Here is a 22,976-nt window from a genome sequence, read left to right on the forward strand (position 1 = left end):
TTTTATTTATTGTTCTTTCTATTGATACCAAATACCTAAGTGTTAATGCAAGAGGCATAGGTAAGAGGATACATTTTCAAGCTGGACCTGGTTGAAAACTGAGACCCTGTCTGAAAAGTAATCTAAAGCAACAAGGGCTTGCCCAATATCTTGTCTGGTATTTAAAGACAGGCCTAAATTAAATGTTCAACAGCCTTTGCTCTAGGTTAAAATTTCCTTTTCCTTTCTTCCTCCTTCTTTCTCTCCTTTCCTCCCTCCTCTCCCATTCTCTTTTCCTTCCTTCCTTGTTTCCTTTCTTTCTTTTTCCTTTCTCTCTTCTTTCCTTCATTCCTCCTTCCTTTTTGTTCCTTTCTTCTTTCCTTCTCTCCCTCCCTCCAGCTCTTTTCTTCAGTCTTTCTCCTATGTGCCTTCCTCTGCCCTTGACATTCATGCAAAATGTGCTGAACCTATTTCCACTAAGTCATGAAAAGCGTTCGACTGGGATACCTAGTTTCACTTCAGCTATAAGCTAGTGGCCTACTATGAAATTTCTGTGGAGGAAAAACAATGCCACCATGATTAGTTAGTGAGGTTTGCAAAGGAGGCACAGGCTTGTATGAGGAATACAATAGCCATGAGACAGTGTGCTGGAACCACAGAACATAGGCTTTCAAGTCAAACTGATGTGATTCAACACTAGTTCTACCAAACTGTGCATGTGGCTTTCATATGTTATTTAAAAAACAAACGAACTTCTGCCTTAGGTTTTTTTGTCTATGAATTAGATACACTTTAAATATAAGCATGAAACTATGAGATATTCTCTTTCCACCTCTGTTCTTGAATCTAATACAAAAGAAAAATTCTAAATAAAACTAAAACTTTCATTTTCAACAAAATTAGGAGACTAACATAATCTAGAAACCTATGAAATATGCAGTGAAAGATTGATGCCACCTATGCACAATGATATTTCAGAAAGCATCAGCAAAAAAAAAAACTTCCTCAAAGCAATAAGTAGACTCTGATGGACCTAAAATTTTGCCCTTGTGTACAAGAAGTGCTCAGGGACCAAGAAGGAAGACTCCACCCTGGCACTGGTGGCTCACACATTTAATTGTAGCTACTCAGGAGGCTGAGATCTAATGATGGCCTGCCCAGACAGGAAAATCCACTCTACAACTAACTACTCAAAACATGCTGAAAATGGTGCTGTAGCTCAAGAGGAAAAGCACTAGCTTTGAGCAAAAAAAGCTCAGGGACAGCACTCAAATCAGAAGGGATCTCAAAAATTTAAAAATGCACTTGCTGAGGTGTAGGGTTCCTTCTGAAGCATGTAGCAATGGAAGTGGACACAGAAAGGAGCTGAGAGATTCCAGGCAGAGTTGGCTGTGCTCCTAGATGAAATGTGGTACAGAGAAAAAGTAGGGTGAAGAACAAGTCATTTTTTAAGTTTTTTTTTTTATTGTCAAGGTGATGTCCAGAGGGGTTACAGTTACATAAGGTAATAAGCACATTTCTTGTCAAACTTGTTACCCCTTTCCTCATTTTCTCTTACTTTCCCTCTACCTCACCCTCCCTACCCCCAAGTTGTACAGATCATTTTGTCATCATATTGTCTTGTATATATCACTTTTCCTTGGTTCTTTGTTCCACTTTTGGTGCAGATTCTTGTAGCACAGAAGCAGTTTTGAGACTTGGAAATTGAGGCCTGTTCTCAAAGTATTCTTTCATAAATTGTTTGGCTAGGAAATATGAGTAATTAAAGAAGTTGCCATAGCTTAAGGGAGATGTAAAGAAATGGTAAAAATGAGAATGAACACAAAAAATACTGCCACTAAACAGATAAAGAGGTTAGCCAAATATTTTGAAAGAAAAACCTAAATTACATTTCGTGAAGAAAGATTGCATAAGACAAAAACTCAGCACAACATTAAAAAGTATAAGGCATTGCCACTGGTGGTTTATAACTTTAATCCTAGCTACTCTTGAGTCTGAGATCTGAGGATTGTGTCTCAAAGCTAGCTGGGGCAAGAATGTTCAATTAAAGTCTCCAATTAACCAATTAAATGTTGGAAGTAGATTTGTGGCTCAAGTGGTAAAACACTAGCTTTGAGCACCAAAGATCAGGGACAGCTCCCAGGCTCTAACTGACAAAAAAAAAAAAAAGGAATTGTACTTGAGAACTTATAGAGTTCAATATCATAAGGAAAGTACTTTGTCAATTGAAATAAATAGAAAGAATCATAAAAATAAATTGACCTAATAGAAAACACAATAAAGGAAACTAAGAAACAAACAGAACTGAAGAAAAATGCTAAAAGAATTATAGAGAAATGTTACAAATGATGCATACAGAAGACAGTATGATTCAGTATACTCAAGGAGAATTTTTAAGAAGAATGTAAAACTACAAAATAGAATTATTTTTATAAGATTCAATTTAAAAACTGTGTTGAGGGCTGGGAAGGTAGCTCAGTGGTAGAGTGCTTGCCTTGCATGCATGAGGCCCTGGGTTCAATTCCTCAGCATCATATAAGCAGAAAAAGCCAGAAGGGGTGCTGTGGCTCAAGTGGTAGAGCACTAGCCTTGAGCTGAAGAGCTGAGGGACAGCGCCCAGGCCCAGAGTTCAGGCCCCATGACTGGCAAAAAAATCCCACAAAACAAAACAAAACTTCATTGAAGTTAAAAAAAAAAGTCTTGTCACTATGTTGAAAATGAACACAAACTTTGTTGAAGTTAAAAAAAGTCTTGTCAGTATGTTGAAACTTCACAACTTTAGGGGTGGGGAGGGAGGAGTTGGAAAGGTGGGAAGGGAAGGGATAGTAGGGGGAAAACAAAGGAGGAATAACAATGCTCAATAGGAAATGTACTCATTTCCTTACTCATGTAACTGTAACCCCTCTGTACAGTATCTTTACAACAAAAATATTTTTTTAAAAGATGAAAAAAAGTCTTGCATGCATATATACAATTAATGGGCATATTACATAACTGGAAACATTTGTCCAGCATAGTCAACAAGGAGATATATTCTAATAAAGTCACTGCATTTCAAAGATAAAGAACGACTCTTTAAGGATACAATGGTTAAAAAAGAAAGTGTTGCTTTTAAAGGAAAAAAGTTTAACTTCAGATTTCTCTGGTTTAATATTATACTTTTGAGGACTGTGCCACGATATCTGTAAAATAATACAAGGAAAGAAAGAATCAATGTAACTTAAAATATGAGGCTACAACAGATCAATGTGGAAAAGTCCAACACTGAGGAAGTATTCCCAGGCACATTCCTTGAGGAACTAATGGAGAATAAACTTGAGCAAAAGAGAAGTAGAGGAAACGACTGCAAATGTCTCAATGAACCTGTCAGAAGAAAGTATGGAAACAGTAGACTATAAACACCACATACATTAACAATGTAGGAATTGTACAACCAGCAAACCACAGGATGAAGAGGAGGAAAATAAGATGGAAAGTAATGGAAGATTGCTGATTGCCTCTGGAGAAGCTAATTAATATTCAAAGTTGGCAGTTCAAATAAAAGAAATATAATGGTATTTAACAATAAAATAGTAGAATGAGTATAACCTAAAAAACCTCCCATGGAGGTTGTACATATAGTACAAAAAGGTTAAAAGGGGAGGAGAGAAACATAACTGAAAGAAAAGAAGATGTGACTCAGATGGTGACTCAAGAGCAACAGTAGTGAAGTATAGATATGTTTAAAAGAAAGACTTAAGGCATTATATTGATCATTTTAAAGGGAACCTTTAGAATTAAAAGGCAAACTTTTCTAAAGCTCAAAAAGAAACTCATACAAAACCCAACTTTTTTCAAAAGACAACAAAAGTGGTAACCATAATCCAAACTTGAATAGATAAAATAAAACATGTTAATAAATGTAAGTAGATTTAATTATAGATCCAAAGAAAAAAATTCTGGATCAGTTTATTGAACAATTTTGATACAATTCATTTTACCTAAAATGTGTCAAAATGGGTGAAGAAAAAAAAAATCCTGTGTAAAACTGTGTCAGACAACTAGAAGCAAAAGTAATTTTGGAGGAAAGAAGCTTAGTCTGTTACCTGCAGGTATCAGAACACCAAAAATATCATAAGCTAGACATAAAAGGTCTTTTATCATTGGATAATGTACACTATGATCATCTCTTTGTGAAAAACATTGCATCAATATTCATAAAGACCATGTTGAAGGATCCTTCACATCCATCCCAGGGGACAATGTAAAGGCAAGCAAGCACAGGAGAAAGATTATTACAAGGTTTATTAGAGGAGCCATATTTCCCCCAAGAGGGAGCACATGGCACCTGTTCCTATCCAGGCAGCAGGAGGGTCTGGGGGCAGGAAATGAGAAAGATGGGAGCTCAGGTGGGTCTGGGTGGAGAGAGGGAGGGGCCAGCTGTATGGTAGGAACTCCAGGACTGGGAGGAGCTGAGGACCAAAGGTGGGCATAATGCTTACATTCCCCCCTTGTTGTTTAATAAAAATAGGCATACCAGGCTAGGGGGTATGGGTGGAGGTCATTTCTTCTGGAGCTACTTCCTGCTGTAAAGGGGCAAAGTAGTTAGGGGTCCCTGCTTTCTTGCTCAGCTGGGTACCATCCAAGAACTATCTGCTTGACAGTGGTTGGTAAAGGTCCTCTTTTTCCATGACAATAGTTATCTAAGATGCAAGACACAATGAATAAAAGGCAAAAATTGTTGTACATATCCCAAGAGAGGAATATGCCATGGAGGGATTGATTCCCAGAAGGGACTATCAAAGACCTGAAATTGCCTTTTCTGTCTTGGATTGGAGACATAGCATGGTACCTGATTCTCAGCATCCTGGAGGAGGGGGAGTAAGACTTTTCCTGCTTTAGGATCACAATAACCTGAGGAGGAGGTGGCAGAGATATTTAAAGGTACCAGGCCAATGGGTGTCATGGGTTTTGGCTACTTCCTGCTGGACTGGGAGCATCAAGGAATCCCTGGAGCTGGAGTCTTTAGGGTCCAGGTCTGTGCTGGGCAAGGCAGGGCAATTTAAGTGATGGCTCTAGTTGCCTGTTGGAACAGGATGGCCTTGACTTCTTCCCAGGTGCTGTCCTGGGCAGGGGATGTTATCCTGTTGAAAGAGACTTTTGGAAAGATCAGGCAAACAGCTGACCACGTGACAAGGTCAGTTAACATGAATGACATAGGAGGACACACATTGGTCATGGGCTGGAAAGGTTCCTTATCAAGAATTGACCAACAAGTATTCTGCAATGACAGAACTCATTAGATGTGATAAGAATTTTAGCACAGATAGAGGCTCTCCTGGCCTACACTTGTTTCACTAGCATAACAACATAGCCAGCCTTTTCCAAGTTAGGCTGGGTAAGATTACAAATCTAATGTTACAGAAAGAATGTCACACAAGAGTCTTAGCTTTTGCAAATCCAAAGCAATCTTACACCAGGAACCAGCTGCATGTAATGGAGTCAAGCAGGACTCCAGTCTACTTTTACCATGGTGGTGGTAGTCAGGATGGTCTAGGCAGGAGTAAGGCTGTCTTCAAGGTAGGAAGACATGGACTGGATCTGGACTACACGTAAATTGGGTGGCACTGAACTACAAATTCAAACTGAACAAACTTCAGTAATCTCAGACAATTTAAGCCAAATAACTTGATTACAATGCCAGATAACAAGTTTACAGACACAGACATACACACATAGGCATGCACACACACTGCACATTAAGTTTTACAGCACCCAAAAATAAATAACAGCCATAGACTCTTGGGATTCCAGCAGTAAGATGACATTATTTTGCCCAATATTTTAGAACCACGTAGTCAGTACTAGAATACACAACACCAAACAAAAAAGGCAAAACTCAAAACCTAAAATTTTTGACAACAATGTTTAGACAGCTTTGCTATCAAAGCACATCAGATGGTTGGGCCTCAGTTACCAGGGCCTGTGAAAAGAGGCAGCAACTTGTTAGCAAGGAACCTTAGAATAAATGGGTTGAGGAGTAGTAAGCTTGGTGGAAGGGTAAGGGTCAGATGGGACCAAACCCTTCACCCACCATGTGGCCAAGATGGCGAATTTCTGGAAAAAAAAATCGTGATGGTAAGAAAACCTGCAGACAAAGAAGCAGAAGAGAAGAGGCACCCTCTAACAGAGTATGGGTACTCTCAAGGAAAGAGAGAAAGATTGAACTATAAGACAAGGAAAGTTGCCTTTCTAGAAGAGATGACTGGGAGGCAGAGGTGAAGGGCTTATCAAGACAGAGAACAGGCAAAGAAAACCCAAACAAATGGAAACTGACAATTTTCAAACCTAGAGTGGCTAGCCTTTGAGAGGGAACCTAGAGGGGGGGTCCCTAGGACCCAGTCTGCATTGCACTCTTCAGGGCACAAGCCAAAAAGCTGTGGAAAAGAGAAAGAGAGAGATAGGGAAAGTTGGACATGATTGGCAGAGAGAGCAAAGAGAGCCTGAAAGTAAACAGACTTCTGGCCATTTACCATTTCAGTGGCAAAATTGTCTAAATCTAAGAATGGCATAAAAAATTAGGCATCCTGGCTTTCCAGGGAGCGCAGGAGGCATTTCAAAAGGGTTTCACGGTTTGGGAGTGACACACACACAATACCCCATTAAAAGCACAGGAGAGAAAAATTTAGTGAGTGAAGGAGGGCTTATTGGATGGAAGTGGCATCCCAATTTACCACTGAGCCCACTAGGGAGGAGTGGCCAAGAAACCGGAGTCAAATGTCCTCAGCTTCAGAGGTGACCGGCCTTTCAGTTAAAGGCCTAGCAGGTTCTCTGGCATGGTACTACATCTGGAGAGAGACTGAGTGACAGAGAACCCTTAGAGAGTAGTTCAGTCACCAAAATGTTTAAGTGTGGAGGTGGATGCAGTGGCCAGCAATGGTATTGATGTGCTGTGTCCACAGCAGACTGATTCACAAAAAGGCTGTCAGAACTGGGGGTATTGCTCAGAGCAAAAAAAGAAAAAAGGAAAAAAACCACAGAGAGGAATCCCACTTATCCTGACTTTAAACCCTTCCCGAGTTCACGGCACCATTTATGTTAGGTTTTTAAAGAGGCTGCTGAGTAAGAATGATACCATGCATGTGGTATTCAGGTAAGGGGTAGGTTTATTCATCATTTCGGATGGCACTAGGCCAGGTTGGCACTCCACACAGCTGGCAAAGAGAGCATCTGAACCCAGGCCATGCCTTATCTAGGGTGTGGGGAGGAGGGAGGTGTGGCCAGGTAAAGGGAGGTGGGACCAGGTGGGAGAAAGGTGTGGCCATATTGAATCCAGATGTGACTTCAGCAGATTCCACCTCTTCCAGGTGTGCCAGGTACCTAAGTAACACAGGTACTGGGAGGAGACTTGGCTGCAAGGGGGGCAGAATCTGCTCGTCATCCAGGAGCAGACGCTACAGCCAGAACTCTGCAATGACAAAACACAAGAGATAGGAGGAGAGATTTAGCATAGATATAGTATAGCTTGGCTGCCTGGAAAACCTGATAACCAAAGTTCACAAGAGGCCCTCCTGGCCTACACCTGTTTCAATAGCATAACAACATAAATGGCTTTTTCAGGTCAGGCTGGGCAAGGTTTACAGAGAGTGTCCCACAAGAGTCTTAGTTTGTGTAAATCTAAAGCAGTCTTTCACCAAGAATCAGCTGCATGTGATGGAGTCAGGCAGGAGTCCAGTCTACCATGGTGGAAGTAGGATGGTCAGGCAGGATCTGGGCTAGACCGCATCCCTCGGATGGATTGCCAGATCTCCTGCTGAGTTGCTTACAAATTTATACACAGACTGGTAAAAGACACTTGACTTTAGATGGACATAATGATATGCTGGTTTTACATCAGTATTTAAATCATAGCTAACTTAATTACATCCCAATTTTAATAAGCTTTATCTTATAAGAATTTATAACATATACATACCATCTGCCACCTACTAGAACCTTCTGGAGTTTGTCTTAATTTCTATCTTTTAAGACAATTCTCATTTTCAAAATACTTTCTTATCCAAAGGTGTTTCCTCAGTTCCCCTTTCCAAGGCCTTTTTTACTAGCTTTTTTTCTTTGTTTACATTTTCTTATCTCATTAGTGTTCTTTGTCACAGCTGGCTAGGAGCTGAGCTGGATCTCATTCCTTTCACTACTACCCTTAATAAAGATGTTTTGTTTTAACAAACAACTTCTTCAACACAAAATTCAGGAAATATCAGTACCAAGAAATAGAAGAAGATACTTTTTACACAGTTTTTATGTATTACAATGAGATTATGTTGAACATGTTCACACACACACACACACACACACACACACACACACACACTTAAAAGTTTTAAGGCACACAGGTTTTTTTAAAAAAATGAAAATTGGCCATAAGTCTTTTTGGAATTCCAGTGGCAAAGTGATATTGTTTTATCCAGTATGATAAAAAACCACTTAGTCAATGTTGGAAAAGTAGGTAATACCAAACAAAATACAAGGCAAATTTTGACAAAAAGAATTTAACAGAATTCCCATGCTTAAACAGACATTGATAACTTGAGCAGAACATCTTTAAATCAGTTTTGGTGATGAGGCACAATAGTATATGAATTGAATGTTCTAACACCTAGAAGAGGTGAAGAGGGGCCGGGCGCTGGTGGCTCACGCCTGTAATCCTAGCTACTCAGGAGGCTGAGATCTGGGGATCGCAGTTCAAAGCCAGCCCGGGCAGGAAAGACCGTGAGACTCCTATCTCCAATAAACCACTAGAAAAAAAACCAGAAGTGGCGCTGTAGCTCAAGTGGTAGAGCGCTCGCCTTGAGCTGAAGAGCTGAGGGACAGTGTCCAAGCCCAGAGTTCAAGCCCCATGACTGACAAAAAAAAAAGAGTGAAGAGGAGAGAGGAGTAAAGTTGGTAGAAGAGTGAGGGTTGTAGAAAAACCCATCATATGGCCTTTGTCTCTTCCTAGGTGTCAGCTTCCTGGGCCTGTAGTGAGAATTGGGGGAGGGGGTGGCTGAACAGTTTTGTAAGGGAGAGAGGTAGCACTTTTAACCTGAAGAGATTTAAAAGGAGGATGTGGCATAATGAAGAGACTGACAAGTGAATGTAATTGAGTGTAATGAGTAATTGTAGAGAGAGTGTTATTGGAAGAGGTGGGAGGGAGGGATTTCTCTTCTGCAGCCTCCTAGAAGAGAAATTAAGAATCCAGATTTTGAAGTGAGTGGACTCAGGAAAGAGAAAAGGACTGCATTATTGTCTGAGTCCCAAAGAGGAAAAGGACTGGTTCGTTTTTATTATGGGATTTTGGAGTGGGATAGAGAGAACAGTAAAAGAGAGAGGCTGGCCTCAGTGTGTTTGCCAGCCAACTACTGTCAGTGACAGATTAACAAAAGAGCCTGAGTAGAGGCCCATTCATTCAGGGTCTGGAAGCGAAGAAGGTGTTATTAGCCATAGAGGGGGGTTGAGAAATGTGTAAGGGGTTTGTTTAGAGGGTGTTTAAGCAGGGCTGTTAGCTTGTGTTTTACCTTTGGAGGCCTATGCCCACCCTCAACTTGTGTCAGCTACACAGGCACAGGGACAGGGGTCAGCAGAAGGAGTTTGCCTGAAGCAGACAGTTTTAGTTTAGAGAATCTCAACCAACTGCAAAATAGCAAGAATATAGTTAGAAGAACAAGGAAGGAGAAAAGGATCTTTGGTGTTGACGGTCATCAAAGAAAAGAGAGAGGGAAAGAGGGGGGAGAGAGAGAAAAGGGGGGTGAGAGACAGATTGAGCTGCTACAAGATAAGGAGTTACTTTTCTAGAGGAGATGATTGGGAAGCTCATGGCAGAGAAGGACTTGGTGGACAGAACAGGACGAGCAGACGGGGGTCTCTGGAGTGGCAGTCAGAGAAAGGCTTAAGTTTAGGGGACCTCAGATTCCTCCCTGTTTCGCTGGAGAATTGTTTAAATCAGTAAGAGTAAAACCTAAGGTTCCGAATTTAGGCCAGTGGTGGCCATGGTAGTGAGACCAGATTTTGGTAGACAAACAAGTCAGGTTTTTTTTTTTTTTTTTTTTTACTGTAAATCATTCAGTCAAGACTCTTAAGATTAGACCACAGGCCGGTCAATGGGGTGTCTCTGGGAGACAATTTGGGAAATTTGGTAGGACTCTGGAGCCTGTCCCACTGCTCCAGGCATCTCTGGTGCTTTGGGAAGGCAGACGGACATATCCCAATAATTAGGAGAGGGCGTCCCCAAAAATCTTAATTAAAGGGTGTCATGGGGTCAGGAAGGGAGCGACTGCTGGAGTCTCTGGGGACCCCACTCCTGGAGTCTCTGTTGGGGCTCCTCTGCCACGGACCCAGGCTGGTTACCTTGTCCTGAAGGCTTTTAGGTGGTGGGTGGAGTCAGTCAAATAGCGAAGAGCCTCCTGCCTGGAGATCAGAGTTCGGAGACAGGGTGAAGGAGAGAGAACAGGGGGACAGATAAGGCCTTTTTTGGGTTTATGCAGGGGACCAATAATACCTCAAGCCACATGTGGTGGCCGACCACGAGGCCTGCACTGCTTCTGTAGGCAAAGGCCACGAGGTCTTTCAGGTGGCTGTTTAGCCCAAAGTGAGCTCCAGAGGGCTCTGCGCTCCCAATGGAGAAAAGCCTTGGAAGGAGGAGGAAGGGAGCAGAAAGGCTCAGCAGCCCACCAAGTCCCAGGTAGCCTTAATGTAAAGAAATTTGGTTGTGTCCTTTCCATAGTAAGTCATCTGGAAGCAAAAGCTTGCTGTGGAGCATCCTCAGCAGTGCAATTTGGCTCATAACAGTTGCGGGGGGGGGGGGGGGCACCAATTAGAAATGTTGGCACATTTTCTCCACGGAGCCCTTGGCCATGGTAGGCCCTAGAGGCGAGTTCTAGGCACTTTTGGTCAGATGGAGGTGGTGGGGAGAGGGCTCGATTGGCCCATGAAGGCCCAGGTGGTCTTACTATGGAAATACAGAAATCAGAAACCCAGAAGTCTGGTCAATTGGTCACTTACTTGGGGTAGGACTTAATTAGCTGGAGTTGGATGGGCAGCAGGTAGAGCGCTTGGTCAGGAGAAAGTTCCCTTGGTGGTCCTCTGGCAACAGGCGTGTAGGACCTCAGGATAGGTCCCAAGACATCTGGTCAGACCCCCATCCGAAGTGGAGGGGGGAGCAAATCCACTGGGGAAGCCTATCCCTGTATGGGCCACCAAAGAGAGCATCCTTCACATCCATCCCAGGGGACCTCGCAGAGGCAGGCGGGCACAGGAGAAAGATTATTACAAGGCTTATTAGAGGAGCCATATTTCTACCAAGAGGGAGCACCTGGCACCAATCCCTATCCAGGTAGCAGGAAGGTCCCTGGGGAGGAAGTGAGGTCGATGGGAGTTCAGGTGGGTCTGGGCAGAGAGAGCGAAGGGCCAACTGTATGGAAGGAACCCTAGGGTTGGGAGGAGCTCAGGTGTGAGTGGAGCTGAGGATCTAAGGTGAGCATAATGCTTTACACATATAAGATAAAATGATAAGTAGATACTCAAGTAAGCCTAAAGAGATTTTTTTTACCCATGACAGAATAAATGCATAAAAACGAAGATACAGATACAATGAAGTATAAGTAACCAGAATGTATTAAATTCTTCCCCTGAAACATGTTTTCAAGTGCTTAACAAACATTGAAGTTGATCAGTTCTTAAGCTAATTAGGTTTCAAAAATGCAAAGTACATGAGGTACAATTATCTGATCACATGCTATTAAGTTAGATTTTAATAACAAAATCAGAAAACCAAAAGAACTTCCTACTAGAAACCTAAAACTTTTAAAAGTCAAAAGGAATGCACAGAAATGGTTTCTAGAGAGCAACAGAAATGAAAATACCACATGTGAAAAATATCCATGGGAGGCCATTAAAGCAGTATTCAGGATATTTTCAGCTTAAATGATTTCACTGTCAAAGAAAGAACAACAAACAACTAAGCAATTGAGGACACAGAAAAAGGAAATAAATCAAAATAAAATAGAAAAATATTATGAAGATAAACCCTGACCCTAACAAATTATATAGAAAAGAGGAAAATACAATCAAAAAAATAAATCCAAAGCTATATGTGTGTGTGGTTGTGTATGTCTGTGTGTCTGTGTGTGTCTGTGCATGCACTAGTCCTGGGGCTTGAACTCAGGTGCTATCCTTGAGTTTTTGTGCTCAAGGTTAGGACTGGTGGCTCTTGCCTATAATCTGAACTACTCAGGAGGCTGAGATCAGAGGATCACAGTTCAAAGCTAGCCTGGGCAGAAAAAATCCATGAGACTTTCAAATGAACTGCTCAGAAAAAGCCAGAAGTGGCACAGTAGGTCAAATGGTTGAGCACTAGCATTGAGCACAAAGAAGCTCAGGGACAGCACCTAAGACTAGAGTTCAAATCTCAGGAGTTCAAACCCCAGGATCAGCAAAAAAAAAAAGAAGTGTTGAAAGTGGAGCTGTGGCTGAAGTGGCAGAGTGCTAGCATTGAGCAAAAAGCTCATGGACAGGGCCCAGGACCTGAATTAAAGACCTAGGACTGGCACAAAAAAGAAAAAGAAACATTGTAAGATAGAGCAAAATACTGAAAATTAGAAAGATGAGATAAAGAACCACAGAAGTAGAAGAACAAGAGAATTATAACAAAAAGGATTATATGAAGGTTTCTGAGTGTATTCACTTGAAATTTTAAAGAAAACTTACTTTTTAGGGAAGTTATAAATTTCTAAACTTGACACAAGATGTAGGCAAAAAGTAGAACAAATCAATTAATATAAAGGAGATTAGGAAGTCAAAAAGATCCATGTGGCCAGGTACTAGTGGCTCTTGCCTGTGTGTAGCTAACTTAGAAGGCTGAGATCTGAGGATTGTATTTCAAAGCCAGCCCAGGTTGGAAAGTCTGTAAGACTGTTAACTCCAATTAACCACCAAAAAAGATGGAGAGTGGAACTGTGGCTCAAATGGTAGAGCTAGCTAACCCTGAGCACAAAAGCTCAGGTGCTGCACCTAGGCCCTGACTTCAAGCCCTGGGGCTGTTGCACATGTGAACACACGTGCGCTCAGCGCACACATTCACACATACATTCATACACACACACACACCAAATCCAAATGATAAATTTGGCTTACAGATGAATTCTATAGAGGTATAGCCTATTGAGAATCTTCAAACTATTTACTAACTCCTATGGAATAAAAAATAATGAAATTTCAATATTATAGTCTAATAGTTATGGATCAATGAGGCAAACACAGACTAGTCTAACTCAAATTTATGCAGTTATTCTACATAAGTCAAGAATTCGGGCAGATAATGAAAAAGGACGCCATATGTTTAGCAAGTAGACTTTGTTTTAGGAATGCAATTATGGTTCACTACCAGGACATTTATTTCATAATAAATGCTCAAAGACATTGATTATTTGATTATTAGTTTAAAAAATGACTTATTTGTCCAAAATAATCCAATAAAATTGAGATGGAGGAAACATATAGACATAAATATAAGGAAATATTGAAAACACAAATATGTAATGTTTTAAAAATAATACTTTTCCTATTTTTTTAAACAAAATCAGTCATCTGAGGCAGATGATGAGGACCAGTTTTCTTGGGGCAAAGGACAGCCTTTCATAGTACACACGTGTGACTTCTTTTACATAAGAATAGTTTACTTGGCATCACAGAATAGAAATTTTCATATGTGTTCTGGTTGCACTTTCAATTCAAGCATTATAATATTCAGGAAACAGTATTTCTCTGTAGCTTGCTTCTCAGACTAAGATAGGCATACCCTTAGAGGCAATGGTATTGGGCCAGAATACCCACAGTTACAGACTGTCATGGCCTATTTCAGAAGATTAACTTTCCATTGAAGATTGGGGGCATACATACATTGAACTGAGTCAGCAGCTAAGTAATTTATATTGTATATTCAACAAGAAGCCATATTTGTCGTTACTCTTAAAAGTTTTGCATGAATTATAACAATCAATTATGAGAAATCAAAGGTATGCTACTGAGCATCTTTAAAATACACCACCATGTCCCTAGAGGTGTTTATAATTCAATATAGCTGTTAAGAATGTTTTGATGGAAAACTTCCTTTAAACACTATCACACAATATGTTAGATGTAAGCGTTTTATCCTTTGCAACTACAACACAATTACAACTCCTTCGTTAATAAAAATGACACTAAAATATTCTTGAGTGTTTTGTGAAGATGTCTATGAAAAAACATTTAAATTTATTGATAAATTATTCATGAATGGTATACAGTACTTAATTTATTGATATATAAATTATAAGCTTAGGACTGAGATTATAGACTTTTGCATGAACATGAAGTATTGAATATATTACTTATTTCTTGTAAGTGGAAAATTAAAGAAATACCAACTATTCCTAATTAATCTGAGAAATATATACACACATAGATCTGTGTGTGTATATTTACACATGCGTAAGGCATAGACATGGAAGACTTATAACCCAAAGAATAATACAGGTCATATAGATTTTAAGAAAGGACTCACCTTTATTTATTTAGTTACTTTTAAATGACTCCAATAATGAATAGGAAATGTAATCAAGTTCTGATGGGGAAAACTCATCCAACAGAAATTTTAGAACAATTTGCAAGGCAGATACTTTCCATTAACAAAGCAGATAGAATTTGACTTCCACAAACCTATAATTGAATAAGGGAGATAGTGGTATACTACTGCAAAAATACAATAATCAGTAAATGCTGAAAACCCCGAATCATATAAAATACATGTTGCCTATGCTTGATAAGAAATGTACTCGTTATCTTGCCCATGTAATTGTAACTTCTCTGTACGGTATTCTCACAATAAAAATAAATAAAAATTAAAAAAAATACATGTTGCCTGGGGCAAGGAGAAGAGCAAAGCTGTGGACTCTCAGAAGTCTACATGGAGACATAAATATGGCTATGACCATGTCCCTTAATCTCTCGTCAGACACATCAGTCATCAGGCAAGAAGCATGTTGGGTGCTCCTGTTTGGACTTTAGAGAAGTTTATGGAGGCAGGAGTCCACAGCCCTACCTCTGCCTTTGTGAATCAACTAATGGACTCTGATAGCTATTATTCAATGGCTATCAGATACATCAAAAGGCTTTGTTATGTAGTGAAAACAATCATATTCCATAGTAACTATGGAAAAACAAGTCTATGAATAGAATAAAAAATTGTTGTAGAGGCTTGGCCCTGGTGGCTCATGCCTATAATAATAGCTAGGCATGATGCAGAAATCTGAAGATAGTGGTTAGAAGCCAGCCTGGGAAGAAAAGTCCAGAAGACCCCATATTCAGTTATCCAGCCAAAAACTAGGTTGGAGGCATGACTCAAGTAGTAGAGTATCAGCCTATGAGCAAAATTGTCCAGCAAGAAAGCTAGGCCCTGAGTTCAATTCCCAGAACCAGCATATACACACTTACATTCACACACACACACACACACATTATTGCAGAGGACTGGAAAAATCATTGAAGAGAGAAAAAAGTATGGTGATAACTTACAAAATGAATTTACATTCTCTTTCCCAGGAATTTATCCAAAGATTTGGGTGTCTTAAGAGTACTACACACTTCTATGAGATTTAAAACTTTTCACGTTAGAAGGGAAAAATTAAAATTTAAATGTTCCCATAAGCTTGATTTAAAAAAGGGTTATAAGTTACAAATTAACTTTTGGTAAATATGACCTCTAGTTTTTTTAAAAGATAGATGTTATTAAATTTAAAATTATAAATGTAACAGGTAAATAGCATCCTAGAATCTAAACATGTGATACATTGGAGTAATAGGAGTCTTATCACTTTGTTAAATGGGATAAAAGGAGAATTAACCTTATTTTTTAATTAAAACTTGGATTAGGAGATATTGTTGCATATGTTCACATGTTCATACAATTGTTTCCCATTATTGAGCGCATCTTTCCTTCTTTTGCTCCTTATTACCCAGAAACTAGTTGTTGATGGTGCATGCTTGTTATAGAGATTACTGTTACTACAAGGAAGATTTCTTATACTCAAACATTTATATGAATGCCTGAATGTGAAAGAGTAAGATTCTTTCTTTTTTCCCTCCTTTTAATTTCCAGGCATAAATATTCTTCACCAACTAGGCCTTGGAGGCAAAGATGTAAGCTATTCATCTTCAGAGACGTCTGTGCCACCACCATCTCCACCATTACCTCAGGGCATCCATTTAACAGAATCAGGTGTCAGTTTAAAAAATGATACTTATATTGAATCACCTCTCATAAACATTTTACCTGCCAACTTAGGACAGCCATTTACAATATTAATTGGGCTACAGTCACATAGAGTGAACAATGCATTTCTCTTCAGCATCCGGAATAAAAATAGGCTGCAATTAGGGGTGCAATTACTACCTAAGAAATTAATGGTTTATATTGGAGGGAAGCAGTCTGTGCTTTTCAACTACAGTGTCCATGATGAACAATGGCACTCATTCGCTATTACTATTAAAAACCGAATGGTCTCAATGTTTGTTGAGTGTGGAAAAGAATATTTTAGCAGAGAGACTGTTTCGGAAGTTCAGTCCTTTGACGCTAACAGTGTGTTTACCTTAGGAAGTATGCATAATAATTCTGTTCATTTTGAAGGAATAATATGTCAGTTGGATATTATTCCTTCTGTGGAGGCATCATCAGACTACTGCAGCTATGTGAAACAGCAGTGCCCACAAGCAGACAAACTGCAGCCTGAAACAAGCCTTCTGCATACAACTGGCATGCCAGCTAAGACACCCAGACCCCCTCTCTTGCCCAAAGGACTTGCTGAAAAAGAAATGTCCACGAATCCATTCACTGAAGGTGAAAGCATTCCAAGTGTCATAAATGATGCTTTTGCCACAGAGCACGAAGGACAGGAGCACGGGACAGCAAGCTCTCAGTTAACTTCTCTCTATTCAGGAAATGTCTCTGCTGTGGATCATACAAACTATGAGATTCAAACCAAAGGAGTCATCATTGAAGATGAGACTCAGACAAATTCAAGCCCATCAATGCCCCACCTCAGCGAGGCAAGAATGAATACTGAGGAACAATTTAGCTCTCTCTTACATTTGCCAGACAATGCTACCCAACAGGATGATAAAGTAGCTGGTCTATCATTGCTTAAAGAGATGTCCTCTAGTTTTCCACGTACAAATCAGGATATAATTACTAGTCTCAAGAAGGCTATCACAGCAAATCTACTTACCAATGAACTCGTAGAAATGGAACGGATTCTAAACTCTACCTTATATAGAGTCCGTGATGAATCACCTGTGGATAATCACCTTGATGGGAGGAAGGAAGGCGAACTTTATCCTGATTCTACTACTCATCTGGATGGGGATAGCTATGATGCTGAACTTTATGATTATTATTATTATGAGGATCTTAATACGATGCTCGAAATGGAGTACCTCAGAGGGCCAAAAGGAGACCCTGGACCTCCTGTAAGTTTTTTATTTTTTTTTCCCACTATGTCTAAATGCACTAAATTACCATATGTTTCAAAAAGAGTTCTCTGGACTCTACAATACAGACTATATCAGACCTCTCACAGAAGTATGTCCTGGCACAGTGAGAGACTTTACAGTTGTTCTAACACATCTGCCAGTATGTGTACTGTATTTTTTTGGTTTATTAATTTGCAGCTGAAAGCATTTATTTATTTCTGGGCAAACTATGTATTTTTTCTGTTCTGTTGAAATCAAATCAAGAATTAGCTGTGAAATACAGACCAATTTTTTTATAAAAATCAAAAACATAGGCTTAATGCATAATCATGTGAAGAAAGTATACAAAAGTTACGGTAAAAGCTGAGAATGGCATCATACATCTACAATCTCAGCTACCTAGAAGGTAAAAGTAAAATTCTATTTCAAGCAATAAGCTGAATTTTGTAGCATATGCCTGGGATCCTAGCTATGAAGGAGGCCAAAGGTAGGAGGTCCTTTATCTGAGGCTTCCCTGGACACAAATAAGATGCTACATAAGAAAAAATAACTAAATAAAAAAGACTTGGGATGTAGCTCAATGATAGAGCACTTACCAAGCAAACACAAAGGCCTGAGTTTATGTTCCATGACATTTTTTCTTCTGTTCAAACTTTAGGCCTGGGTGTTGTCTCTGAGCTCCTCAGCTCAAGGCGAATGCTCTACCACTTGAGCCACAGCACCACTTCAAAGGCCTGAGTTTAAACACCAGTACTACCAAAGGAAAAAGTATGGTAAACTGCAAAAGAAATACACTTAAATCCTCATTCCTTCAGCAAAATAGTATCAAATGGATTATAATGTTTATTTTTGATAGATTATTATTATTATTATTATTATAATTATTGCTTGGAATAGGCAAGACTTTAGACTTTCTGCAGTATGTTACCTTCACTTTCTTTTTTATTATTTTATTTATTTATTTTTAATTTTTTATTGTGAAAATACCGTACAGAGGGGAGATTATTTTGCATTAATCCATAACTGAAAAAAATGTGGATTTATTCTTGTAAGTGAAATATGTTATTTCCATGATGAGTAATATATCTCATTATGTCTAAAATAATATAATCAATAACACTTAAGGATTAATAGAGGCTTCACCAATCTATAACACAAAATTAGCCAATCCAGGTGGCTCACACCTAAAATGACAGCTATGCAGGAGGGATAGGTAGAAGAATTTCAGTAGAAGCCAGACCACAGTGAAAGAAAGCATCAGCCTCTGTTTTATATCTAAGCCAAAAATGTCTGGAGAAATGGCTTAAGTGGTAGAACATTTGCCTAACAAGCATGAGGCCCTGACTTTAAACTCCATTACTTCAAAAACAAGATAAAACAAAACAATACAACCTTAAACATGCACAGCCAGTCAGACTGATTCTGGAAATAAACAAAACTGGTATATTTAATGCAATAAAACCAAAACACTTACTTAAAAATGCATGAAGTATGCCAGATGCTCATGGCTCATGCTTGTAAACCTAGCTGCTCAGGAGACTGAGATCTGAAGATGGTGGTTCAAAGCCAGCCCAAGCAGGAAAGTTAGGAGACTCTTATCTCCAATTACCATTGAAAAACCAGAAGGAGTGCTGTGGCTCAAAGTGGCAGAGCACTAGCCTTGAGCAAAAGTATAAATAGAGAGTTCTTCAGAGAAGATATATAAATGTCTCTCAAGTCATTTGGGTAGTAGTTACAGTTTGTGTGTGTGTGTGTGTGTGTGTGTGTGTGCATATTTGTATTGGATGCATATGTGTTTATTCTTCTAAAGAACCATTTCTTTGCCTAATTGTGTTCTTTTACTTTATATTTTGAGAATTTTCATCCTTATCCTATTTCTTTCCTTCTATTAATATATGGATTGATTTGTTCTTCTCTCTCTGGTGCCCTGATTCTGAGTCTTGAACTTATGCCCTAGAGCTCTTGCTGAGTCTTTATGCTTCTGGATAGCACTTTACTAATTTAGCTGCACCTCCATTCCTGTTCCTTTTCTTTCTTTCATTTTTAAGATCTTGATGTGCATCTTTAGGTTATTTTTATTGCACTGTACCCCACAGGTCTGGTATGCCGTGCTTTCATTTTAATTTGCTTGTAGGACTTTTTAAAATTTACCTTGAAAGTTTGATAATAGCCTGCTGATCAAAAGAGTAGTCTGCAGACACCATTTGTGTGTATTTTCTATAGTTTTTCTTGCTATTGATTTCTATTCCATTGTGTCTGCTAAAATATAAGACATTCTTTCATTTTCTTCTTTTATGCTTTATATCCTAAAATATCTATTTTGGATAAAGTTCTATGGAATGATGTGAATATATATTCTATGGTAGTTGCTTGAAATATTCTATAGGTAATATTCTATAGTCTGATAATTCCATTTAATCTGTAATATTATTTATAAAATGTATCTGCTGATTTTTAATCTACATAACCAGGATTTGCAGAATGACTTTAGAAAAATTCCCTTTCATTGTTTGCAATATTTGAGGAGTATTGGTAGTAATTATTCTGCAATTGTTTGGTAGAATTAACAGTGAGGCTAATTTTTTTATTAATCATGTATTCTCATTACTCATTACTTGTATGTTCAGATTTCTTTTATTTCTCCATGGTTTTATTTGATGGGTCATAGGATTCCAGATAATTAACCATTTCTTCTAGGTTTTCCAATTTGTTCAAAATATGTTACCATTAAGATGTTTGTTTTCTTTCTTTCTTTCTTTCTTTCTTTCTTTCTTTCTTTCTTTCTTTCTTTCTTTCTTTCTTTCTTTCTTTCTTTCTTTCTTTCTTTCTTTCTTTTCTTTCTTTCTTTCTTGTCAGTCATGGGGCCTGAACTCTGGGCCTGGGTGCTGTCCCTCAGCTCAAGGCTAGCACTCTACCACTTGAGCCACAGCAACACTTCTGCCTTTTATCTGATTATGTGGTGCTGAGGAATCGAACTCTGGGCGTCATGCATGCAAGGCATGCACTCTACCACTGAGCCACCTTCCCAGACCTAAGCTGTTTTATTTCTGAGGTTTTGGTCGTGATTGTTTTTATTCTTACTAATTTTAATATCCATTAAACCTGTTAGGTTCTGCTTCTTTTTTCTTATACTTTTTTGATCTGAAGTTATTTCTTATGATATGAACAGTTATTTCATGTGGCAAAGTTTATCTATTTCTTCAGGCAACATTGCACACATTTACATTTGTGTCAATTATGTTGATAGACTATCTTCTTTACAACCATGTCATTGTGGTTGCTTCTTCTCAATTCTGTGTGAATTCATGTGCATTATATCCACATTCCTTTATTGATTTAAATGTCATTTAACTAGTTTTTGTTGCTTTTGACATGCTTTTCATTTATAATGGTGATTCTCTTCTTCTTTCATATATTCCTTAAGCTCATCTAGTTTGTATTTCAAAACTTTTGAATGTTCTTTTTAATCTTCTTTGGAAGGTAATTTTTTTTATCTCTCCTAAGTCTTTTGTGAACTCTACTTTTGAAGTATCCTGTGGAAGTTCTTTGGTAATATAGTGAATATATGATTGAACTCTCTGTATTACCTGCAGTAATTCCCCATCTCACAAATGATTTTCAACTGCCCAAAATTTTATGTTCCTGTCCTCCTATAGATATTAATTCTAAGTATCTATGCATAGATTACAAACTGGTTAAATTCTACTACTTATGTCTTTAAATATAGGCAGTTCTAACTGGCCTATTTGTTTCAGAATCATATGGGAAAAAGCCAAGATAAGTAAGGTTCAGTAGAACTCAAAGTCAAATTTAGATTGCTGCATTTAACAACATCTTACTCTACCTCTTTTAACCTTTCCATGTCTCCTTTCTCATTTCCATGTAGAATTTGTTGTGAATTCTTTGTATCACATGCTCTTTGAGAATTGATATTGTAATTACATTCTTCTTTTCTTTTAATCCCTTTCAAAATGAGAAGTCCTCTATGGTTAAATGTGGTTATAGATCATGATAATGAGGAGTTCGTCTTCAGTTCTTCCTTCTCTGTTCTTGGTTCTTTGAAACCAAAACTTCACTTGGGTCATATTACTTCTTCTGTAGCTTGCTCATTCCCTTGAATGTCATCATAGTTACCAAAGGATCATTAAAATCCATTTTAAGACTGACAAATATTTAGATATCTGTATATCCTGCCCAAGGAAGGTTGGAAGTTTTATTTTTGTTTTGTTTTGTTTTGGGTCATTTCTTACTATATTTCCATACTCTGATGTATTTTAGGGCTCAGCAGATGATCTTCATATTTGGTGGTTTGTGGTTGTGGTCCTTTCCTTATTATATTCAAGATAGTCTCATTGGTGCATTTTTTTGTTTGGTGCATTTTTTCTTGTTTTCAGTGAGCTTTCAAGAAGCGAGGATTATATGAAAAATGTGCACTCTATTCTTACCAAATCCTTCACTGATTTTTTAAAACATAAGTAGGATCAACATATTTACTACAGTCCTTCGGAAGAACAACTTTAAAGCATTTAGAATAACTAAAAGCTCTTGTCCATCCTATGTGATATTATCCTTTCGTACCTCCACAACTTCTTCTTTCTCTGTTAGTTTTCTTTTAGTTCCTCAATAAGACTCTAAATTTTCTTTGTTTAATTTTGCTCATGCTCTTTTTCATATTTACTATTATTATTATTATTATTGGTTTGTTTGTTCATTTGTTTTTGCTGGTCTTGGTGCTTGAACGCAGGGCCTGGGCACTGACCCCAAGCCTCCTTGTGCTCAAGGCATAATGCCACTTTTGGCATTTTCTGATTAGTTTATTGGAGATAAGAGTCTTACGGACTTCCCTGCCTGAGCTTGCTTCAAATCATGATCTTAAGATCTCAGTCTCCTGAGTAGCTACACTTCCTATGTTTTGAAGTTTTATTTTTCTCTCTTTTCTAATTCCAATTCATCTTTTAGGTTTAACATTTCTTTGAGAAAGATTTCTCAGATATTAAAACATAAATTAAATTTATACATAGGTTTCTCTCTTGGTTATTTGTTATTTTCTTCATGTCATTAAGCGTAATTTATAATAACATGTTCATCTATTAATATGTGTTTGTCTCCTTTTCTTCTTTTGTGCCATTTTTAGGGCTTGAACATAGGGGCGAAGCTTTTATGCCCAAAGTTAGTGTTCTACTAGTTGATCCACAGCCCCACTTCTGGCTTTTTCAGTATTAATTGGAGATAAGAGTCTCATGGACTTTCATGCCTGGGCTGGCTTCAAATCTTGATCCTCAGATTTTAGTCTCTGAAGTAGCTAGGATTTCAGACATAGGCCAACAGCACCTTGCTAAATGTGTGTCTCTTTATCTAGACTATAAACTCCAAAGGGCAAGGAACTTGGTTTATTGAGTGTGTGAATGCATTGAAAATATAAAACCCAATACTTTAAAAATAGCTGACCAGGGATCACTAACATTTTATATATTCATATA

General features: G+C 38.5%; 1 protein-coding gene across 1 annotated transcript in view; it reads left to right on the plus strand.

Annotated features, from left to right (window-relative positions):
- Positions 1–5,054: 5,054 nt before the first annotated feature.
- The window catches only part of Col24a1 (collagen type XXIV alpha 1 chain), a 305,980-nt gene continuing 288,058 nt past the window's right edge, over positions 5,055–22,976 (plus strand). Inside the window, exons 1-3 of the mRNA XM_042685239.1 lie at positions 5,055–5,155; positions 10,479–10,675; positions 16,127–17,493. Of these exons, the coding sequence (XP_042541173.1) occupies positions 5,055–5,155; positions 10,479–10,675; positions 16,127–17,493 (1,665 nt within the window). The remainder of the gene's footprint in view (positions 5,156–10,478; positions 10,676–16,126; positions 17,494–22,976) is intronic.

The sequence above is a fragment of the Dipodomys spectabilis genome, unplaced genomic scaffold, assembly GCF_019054845.1.
Source record: "Dipodomys spectabilis isolate Male_0828 unplaced genomic scaffold, ASM1905484v1 ptg000002l, whole genome shotgun sequence".
NCBI lineage: Eukaryota > Metazoa > Chordata > Mammalia > Rodentia > Heteromyidae > Dipodomys > Dipodomys spectabilis.